The 8,532-nt window shown below is 67.4% G+C and overlaps 1 protein-coding gene across 2 annotated transcripts; it reads left to right on the top strand.

Moving 5' to 3' along the window:
• Positions 1 to 453: 453 nt before the first annotated feature.
• NPDC1 (neural proliferation, differentiation and control 1) lies at positions 454 to 6,710 on the top strand. Of its 2 annotated transcripts, none has more exons than XM_079926778.1 (9): positions 454 to 688; positions 3,717 to 3,863; positions 5,026 to 5,160; positions 5,249 to 5,419; positions 5,490 to 5,556; positions 5,646 to 5,730; positions 5,838 to 5,917; positions 6,050 to 6,146; positions 6,215 to 6,710. In XM_079926778.1, the coding sequence occupies exons 1-9, from the start codon at positions 577 to 579 to the stop codon at positions 6,281 to 6,283; spliced, it is 963 nt and encodes a 320-aa protein (XP_079782904.1). In that variant the 5' UTR covers positions 454 to 576; the 3' UTR covers positions 6,284 to 6,710. The 2 variants fall into 2 exon arrangements, with proteins under 2 accessions (XP_079782904.1, XP_079782903.1); XM_079926777.1 differs by having other exon boundaries at positions 5,835 to 5,917.
• Positions 6,711 to 8,532: the final 1,822 nt, after the last annotated feature.

Below are 8,532 nucleotides of genomic sequence, written 5' to 3'. Positions count from 1 at the left end.
GCCTGGGTCTTTGCGCACACCTGGGCACCTCTGTGCACCTGTCCAGCTGTGTGCGCCTGGTGTCCTTCCAGGTCCAGGCAGGTCCTCCGCTCCCGGAGGGTGGGGGTGGGGTGGGAGTTAGCAGCCCGAGAGGGACGGGGCCCGGGGGAAGCGCATCCCGGGGAAACCCATCCCCAACCAGTCCCTAGCCTAGAGAACATCCCCGGCAGCACAGGCGGCAGTGGTTGAGGCACCCGGAGGACTGGCTGGATGGGTGGGTGGAAGGGGGAGCAGAACTGGAGGGAGGGAGAGGGGACGCAGCCTCACAGCGTCGTCCCGCCCCCGCAGGTGGAGCGCGCAGGCGCACTCCCGGCACGCGCGCCTCTCGCTGCCTAGCCTCCGTCCCGGATCCTTTGCCGCAGCGTCAGCGCCGCCGCCGCCTCTTTTCCTCATCCTCCGCCTCCTCGGCCTCTGCCTCCTCTTCCTCCTCCGCCCCCTCCTCCTCCGCCTCCGCCGCCTCCCCCGACGCGGCGCCCGGAGCCCGTGCCCAGCCCCCGGCCGCGCGGTGCCATGCTGCCCCGGCGGCGGCGCTGAAGGATGGCGACGCCTGTCCCTCCGCCCTCCCCGCGGCACCTGCGGCTGCTGCGGCTGCTGCTCTCTGGCCTCGTCCTCGGCGCGGCCTTGCGCGGTGCGGCCGCCCGCCGCCCGGGTGAGCGAGTGCACTGGGCGCAGGCCGCGCGCGGGGCGCCCCGGGGACGGGGATCGCCGGGCGGGGGTCCGGCAGCGCGGCGCCGCCGTCATCCTCCCCGCCGCCGCCCTCGCCAGGGCCCGCAGGCCTCGCAGGCCCCGCGGACCCCGCAGGCCCAGCCTGCGAGCCACCGCGCCGGCCCCGCCTCTCGCGGGTCGGGAAAACAGGCCCGGCGGGGAGGGCGCGGCACCGGGCTGCCGAGGGGCTCCTCTGGATGGGGCTTCTGCCGGCTTCTGATGTTGATTCGCTTCATGTCTTTGTCTGGGTCCGTGAGCCTGGTGGGTCGGTGTCTCAGGAGGGCTCTCTCTGCGTGGCCCCGCGGCCTGGAGTCTGCCCCGTGGGCGTTTCTGTGTGTGCGCGTCTCGGGCACCGCGGGTGCGGGCCCGGCCCTGGGTGCCTGCCGTCCTTACTGCCGGTGTCCGTCCTGGAGTCGGAGTCGCAGTGCTGGTCGGTCCCTGTGCCTCGGGTGGTGGACATGCGCCTTGCTTTGCTGCCATGGTGGGTCTGAAGTTTCCCTGGGCATCTGACAGCTTGTCCCAGGCTTAGGGTTTTGCTCTGGCCTCAGTGGGGACAGGAGGAGCTTACAGTCTCTGCGTCCACACTCACCCTCTGCTCTGCAGGGCCCCTCCATTCTGTCTTCTGTGCTTGGGGTTGGAGGGCACCCCCCAAGGTAGACTGAGGCAGAAAGGGATGAGCCCAGGGTCCTGGGAGATGCTCCTGGCTCCCCAGGTGGGCACTGGGGTTCCAAAGGTCTGCAGGAACGCAGAACCCAAAATGCACTCTGCCAGATGGCAGAATTGGGAGACTTCGTACCCATGACTTCACTCATTTTTCCTGGCAGCCCCATAGGAGAAGTGTTGTTCTCAGCCCATTTTACAGATGAGGAAACTGAGGCACAGAGAAGTGACCACTGTATGATGCCGCTGGGATGCTAACCTGGGCAGTGCGTGTGGTCTGCATGTGTGGCCTCAAGAGGCCAGAGCAGGGCAGGCTTCCTCCTGGCCACAGCACCCCTGGACAGAGGCCTGGCACCACCAGGGTAGGCTCCCAAGGAGGCCTGAGGGCCAGATCATGGCTGGCCAGGGATGGTGGAGGCTGCCTGCTGCCGGCCTGGCTCCAGGGCGTACAGGGTGGGGCCTCCTGGGGAAACGGCTTATAGTCCCAGTACCGAGCCTCTGGGCTGGGCCGGTGCCGCCCAGCTGCTCATCAGCTCTGCACCCAGGTGCGGGGCGGGGTGCCAGGCACTCCCCGGCTGCTGCTGTTCCTGGGCCCTCGTCCCTCACCCTGAGTCTGGAGCAGGGGCCTTCCCAGGGCTAAATGGGCAGCAGCCACATGGTCCCAGGGTGGGGGACTGGGAGTGGAGGGAGGCCCCGGAACCCGGAACCCAGAGCCAGCTCTGGAACTCAGGCCTCTACCCTTGCTCTGGCGCATTCTGGGTTCTCTGCACTAGGGGCTGCGGCTGCCTGGCTCCCCAGGTGCCCAGCTGGTGGGTGGGGTCCAGACGGACCAGCTGGCACAGGCTTAATGTTTAACTAGCCCAGGCCCTGGGCCCAGCTCACTGATACGGGCGCCTGCCGACCCAGGTTGTGCTGGAGGGGGGATCCCTGGGATGGCAACCTCAGCCCACTTGCCCGCCTGCTTTAGGAGCTGCTGGAACTTCCTTGAAGGGATGCCTACAGCCAAGAGGCTGTGGGTGTCAGGTTACCAAGGAAACCAAGCCAGGCCAGCCAAAGTCTGGAGAAGGACAGAGCGGGCATTCCCGGATGCCCCATGTCACCCTTCTGCAGCAGGGACTGTCCTGGTTCTCCGAGATGTGCCCACCCGCACCTCCCCAGACACCACTGACAGTTCTGCTGGGTCTCCCCCGGCTCCACTGGCTCTGCTGTCCCGTGAATGGGGCTAGCGTCCCAGGTCTTGAGACATTCCCCACCTTTTTTTTTTTTTTTTTTTGCGGTACGCGGGCCTCTCACCGTTGTGGCCTCTCCCGTTGCGGAGCACAGGCTCCGTATGCGCAGGCTCAGCGGCCATGGCTCACGGGCCCAGCCGCTCCGCGGCATGTGGGATCCTCCCGGACCGGGGCACGAACCTGCGTCCCCTGCATCGGCAGGCGGACTCTCAACCACTGCGCCACCAGAGAAGCCCGAGACATTCCCCAGCTTTGAGGCAACTCACCTTCTGCATCCAGAGAGGAAACTGAGGCAGAGAGGGCCACCGCCCTCCACCCCCCAGCATCAGAATGGGAGCCTTGGTCACGTGTACAGGACACTGAGGTCTGGGCCCCAAATTAGAAATGGCCTGGCCTGTAGTCCCAGGTCTTCCCCAGTCCCTGGCAGTGGTGGCTGCAGGAGTGACCCCGGCCTGGCTTGTGTTTCCGAAGCAAGTGAGACTGGCAGACTCCGTCGCGTGTATCCCCAGCCCCAGCGGCTCGGCTGTGCCCTGGGGACAAGCCAGTGGTTAGATGTGGGGCAGTGATTCGACCTGTGCTGTCTCCCAGCTTGGCCCTCTAGGGCTGTAGGATGTCATGATGAGGTTTGCGGTGGGGTGGGGAGGCAGCCCTGAAATAGGAGACAGCCCTGAGGTGGTGGGAGGGAGCGACCTGGGCCCCGCCCTCTGGGGCTCCCAGGTTGGGCAGGGGTGAGAGACTCGCTCTAGGACAGGTTGAGACTGGAGATGGGACTTGGAGCGCTGCGAGGCCCTAACGTTCTCTGGATGGTAGGGGACAGTTCCTGTGCGGAGAGCTGGCTCAGGTCAGGGGAGTGGACTCTGGGGAGGGAGTGAGGCAAGAGAGTTCCGATAAGTGTTAGGACTGTTTGTCTTCCTGGTTCTGATTCCCGGTGCAGGGGAGGAAGGGCCTGCCCAGAACAATGGCCGGAGCCAGGCTTGGCCGGCTCTGTAGGGAGGGGTTGGGGTGGCCAGGACAGTCCTACTTACTGTGCAGGGGCTGAGTCAGGCTGGCCGTGACCCTGTTCTGCCTCCGCTTTCTTCTCAGATGCAGCCGTCTGTCCTGGGAGCCTGGACTGTGCCCTGAAGAGGCGGGCGCGGTGCCCCCCGGGTGCACGTGTCTGTGGGCCCTGCCTTCAGTCCTTCCAGGAGGACCAGCAGGGGCTCTGTGTGCCCAGGATGCGCCAGCCCCAGGGTATGGCTTCCTCCCTCCCCCACCTGGTACATTTGACCCCAGCCTTAGCTCTCAGGTCTCCTGCGCTTTGTGGGGTGCCAGGGACTCTCAAGTCGCCCTCCAAGTGGCCTGGCGATCCTTTCCAGATGGTACCAGCCCAGAGCTGGGTGGTGGGCTGAGGCCTGGGGCAGTTAGCCCCTCCCAGGGCAAGAGGTATCCAGTGTGAAGTGCTGGGTGATTCTGGGAGAGGCGGGGTCAGAGTTCCCCAGGCTTGGGTTTCCGCAGGGCTGGTCCCAAACCCCTCAGGCACCCACTTCTCCGCCCGCTGGGCCGCCCCTGCTCCCTGCCCAGCGACCCCTCTCTCTCCATCGCTCACCTGTCCTGTCTGATTGATTGTGCTGGCGGTGCCCTGCCCGCCGGCCTGAGCCCAGAGTCTGTCGGGATGGTGCCAGAGTGACTCCAGGTGTGATGGGGCATTGCAGAGGGTGCTCTGGGGGCTGAAGAGTTGGGTGGGCTGGGAGGGGCTTCCTGGAGGAGCATGTTCCTGGCAGCGAGCGGGGCGGGGGCCTGCTGCAGAAGGCGCATGCTCTGCGCTCTGGGTGCTGAGCGGGGGCGTCTACTCGGAGCCCCTGTCCGGACTGTGGTGCCCACGGCAGGGCCGAGGGGGACCCAGCCGCGGCCCCGCCCCAGCTGCGGCCCTCCCTTCCTCCTGATGGCCTGGTGGGGGCGGGGGTGCAGAATGGGGCTTCTCCGCATTCCTTGGGGGGTCCTGCTCGTCTTGGCAGCGGAGGCAGTGGGCCAGGTGACGCATTGTCCCCGTGCTCCTCCCACCACTTTGTGGGTAATGCGTGGGGTGTGGGGCAGCACCCCTGCCCTTCTCCTGGCCTCTGCACGTTCCCATAGCACCTGCACCCCCTGCCCGCTTTCCTGGGAACGCTGGTGCTCACACAGAGCTCCCTCAGTTGTCACCATGGCAACCGGGATGGCCAGGAGCAGGTAGGCTGGTACCTGGTCCTCTGGCCACAGGTGCCTGGGAGGAGCCTGCAGGGAGAAGGAGGCCTCGGCCTGGGGCTGGCTCCCAGATGGGCCTCTCCCTCTCTCCCTCTCGGAGGGCGCCGGGTAGCTGGTGTTGCCAGGGAGGGGCTGGGGGCCTCTCCACCTGATAGCCCTTCACCCTCCCCAGGGGAGGGCTTACCCCAGCCCAGACTGGAAGAGGAGATCGACTTCCTGGCCCAGGAGCTAGCCCGGCAGGAGGCGGGGCACTCCAGGCTCACGGCCCCACCCCAGCCTGAGGGGCGACTGCGGCTCCTGGAGGCTGGTGAGACCCCGCCCCCTTCCCCTGTCCAACTCCCCACCGCCCTTGACCCCGGCCTGGTCTTGCCGTTTAACTTGCTCTCCCTCTGCAGCATCCACCCTGGGGCTCTCAGAGCGTGGCCGGGGCCCCAACCTGGGCCTCCCCTCCACGCGGGGAGCGCCCACGCCCCGCACCTCCTCCCTGCGCTCCACTGTGTCATCTGGGCCTGTGCACATGTCCCCGCTGGAGCCGCGGGGCGGGCGCGGTGACGGCCTTGCCCTCCGTAAGTCTGGCCGGGCGGGGAGGCAGGGTCCTGCCCGAAAGGCTGCCCTCACTGCGCCCCCTCCCTGCAGTGCTGATCGTGGCGTGCTCCGTGGCCGGCGCGGCCGCCCTTGCCGTGGCCGTTCTCTGCTGGTGTCGGTGAGCATGGGGCCGGGCTGGGGGCGGGCGGCTGGGCGGCTGGGCGGTGACCCCGCGGGTCTCAGGTGTGGTGTCTCCACTCCCCGCAGGCTGCAGCGAGACGTTCGCCTGACCCAAAAGGCCGACTATGCGGCCCCGCAGGCGCCCAGCTCCCCAGCCACGCCCAGGATCTCGGTGTGTGGCCGCGCCCGGCCCCGCCCCGCCCCGTCCCGTCCCGCTCCGTCCCGTCCCGCTCCGCCGCTCTGCCTCGGCCTGACCCTGTCTCCCCACTCCCGCAGCAGCCCGGGGACCAGCGGCTGGCGCACAGCGCGGAGATGTACCACTACCAGCACCAGAGGCAGCAGATGCGGTGCCTGGAGCGGTGAGAAGCCCCACCCGCCCCGCCCCACCCCTGGCCCAGCCACCCCTACCCCGGCCCGCTGCTCCCGCCCCTATCCCGGGCCACTGGCACCTGGAGGGTGAGGGAGGACCCGACGATCCTGACCCCACCCAGGCATAAGGAGCCCCCCAAGGAGTTGGACTCCGCCTCCTCCGACGAGGAGAACGAAGACGGCGACTTCACGGTGTACGAGTGCCCCGGCCTGGCCCCGGTGAGTGCGGGGGTGGGCGGTGGGTGTCCCTCCCCAGCCCTGGACCCACCTAACGCCAGCGTTCGCAGACTGGAGAGATGGAGGTGCGGAACCCACTGTTCGACCACGCCTCGCTGTCCGCGCCCCCGCTGCAGTGACCCGAAGGCTGATGCCCACCCTCTCGTGGATGCGCGGCCCACGGGGGGGGAGGGGCAGGCCCCAGCCTTTGCCATTAAAGAGACTGTGTCCTGACACGCGTGTGCTTGCGGCTGGGGCCCCGGGGCGGCTGGGAAGCCCTTGCCGGGGAGACTCCCCCTGCTGCCAGGGACCTTCTCTGCTCCTTGCACCTGCCCCCTCACATCTGGACACCCCCAGTCGAGGGGAGGAAGACAACCCGAGAGACAAGGCCTGGATTGGGAGTCCGGGAGACAAGCCAATTAAAGTACATTTCAAAACTTTGGCTGGGTGTGCCGGAGACTGACCTCCCCCCTCCCCGCCACTGGGAGGGACCCTGGAGCGGGCCTCAGGCTTCCTTCCACGCCCCTAGAGAGGCGGGATCTCTGTGCCCTTCGTGGGAAGACCCTGTCACCGCCCGCTGGGGAAGGGAGGCTTTATTTTTCCTAGGCAGAGGACCACCCTAACCTCTTTCTCCTCCAGGCCTCCCCCCACCAACACTCGTGCCCCAGAGCCGGGGAGGGGAGGAGTGCGGCGCAGGGCCAGGCCAGTCTGAAGTTGGTGCCCCTCCCTCAAGACCCCGTCCTCTTGTGTGATAAAAAGGGCTGGGAGCGGGCACCCCAGGCCTCCGTTCCTGCCCTGTGTCCACATGGGCTGGAGGGCGGGGAGGGACGGCATGCAGGATTGACTGTGGGCCCCTGCACCCTGTGCAGGGACACAGGCTGCACACAGGTGGGTGGGCCAGGTCAGGGGACAGAGGTGGCAGGGGCCCTGAGTGTCAGGAGCTGGGTCTTGGTGCACCCCAATCCCCCGCCAGGGAGCGAGGAGGCCAGTGGAGGGGGAGGGGACCTCCAGCTGAAGGCCCGGAGTGGTGGCCGAGCTTCGTGGTCAGAAGTGCCGAGACTGGGCCTGGCAGCGGGGTTTCTGGGGTCCAGGGGCAGCGGGGCCTGGTGCACACAGGGTGTGGGTATCACACCTGTCTGCCTCCCCAAGGCTGGGAATGAGGGATGGGTTGGGTTCAGAAGCCCCTTAGTGATTCCTAGGGGTGGGGCGTCTAGAGAATGCTGGACCTCTGGCTCCTAGATGGATGGGGGCAGCCGTGAATGGGGAGCACAAAGCCAGTCTGGGACAGTCAGGTCCCTGACGTGGGGCTGGGCCGGGGAAATGGGGTTGGCTCTGCTTAGAGCTAATGGCTTGTCCTAAAGCGGTATGTTTCTGGGGCTAGAGCCCACCCCTGACTCCTGGGCCGTGGCCTTGGGCTGGCCCTCAGCAGGAAGCCTCAGTTTTCCTTTGAGGCACTGGTGTGGGAGATGAAATGGGCCGGGTACAGGGAGCTGGGAATGAGGGTAGGGTGGGATGCAGGCAGGACGACGAGGACCGCTGTCCACTGTCATCTAATCTGTATCGTGAGGGGAAATGGCCACGAAGAAAACTGGGGGGCAGAGAGGTTAAGTTCTCACTCAAGAGCAAGGCACCCAGCTGATCTGGCCAGGCCAGTCCGTCTCGCCAGCGGGACCTGCAGACCCAGGGCCGGCGGCTCCCCTGGAGCCCTGGGGTCAGTCCCCGGGCTCCTGGTACTTGCCTTTCCCACCTCGTGCTGGCCTGACCGGGGCAGAGAGCGGCCACCCTACGTGCTGACCACTGTCACCTTCCAGACGACAGCACCTAGGCAGCAGGAGTGGGGAGCACGCAGCCCCAGCCCGAGGGGCGCCTCAGGGAGAGAGGGCCAGAGCCTGCCTACCCAGCTGTCTGCCCCAGGGGTGGACCTGAGCAGAGCCAAGACCAGACACGTGCCCAGAGGCCCCCTGGTGGCCATGCTCCCAGCCCCCGGCTCCTGCAGGAGCGGGCTGAAGGCGGCAGAGGGAGCCCGCACACCCTTTACTCCCAGAGAGAGGGTGAGGCAGGGGCTCAGGGAGTGCCTTTGGGAAGGTGGGCGCCCAGGCTGGCAGGTGGCCAAGGGCGCCCCAGGTTGGGGGTGCCGCTGAGGGAGCAGCACGAGGGCAGTGCCGGAGGGCAGTCACAGCAGGCAGCAGCCTCCCCGTGGACCACCTGGAGGCCACCAGCCCCGCCAGCCCTCCTTCCCTTCCTGCCCAGGCTGTGGAGCATGGCCACATCCTGTCCAGGGGGAGCTCCAGGACCTGCTGGGGGCTCCTCCAGGGCCCTGGGGGGGTGCAGGGTGGGGACTCGGAACCCCGGGGCATCTCAGCCACCCAGGCTGGCGGGAGGACATCTC

The sequence above is a fragment of the Stenella coeruleoalba genome, assembly GCF_951394435.1.
Source record: "Stenella coeruleoalba genome assembly, chromosome: 7".
NCBI classification, from domain to species: domain Eukaryota; kingdom Metazoa; phylum Chordata; class Mammalia; order Artiodactyla; family Delphinidae; genus Stenella; species Stenella coeruleoalba.
Note: the sequence above shows the minus strand (reverse complement) of the source record. Positions and strands in the feature narration are given on the sequence as shown.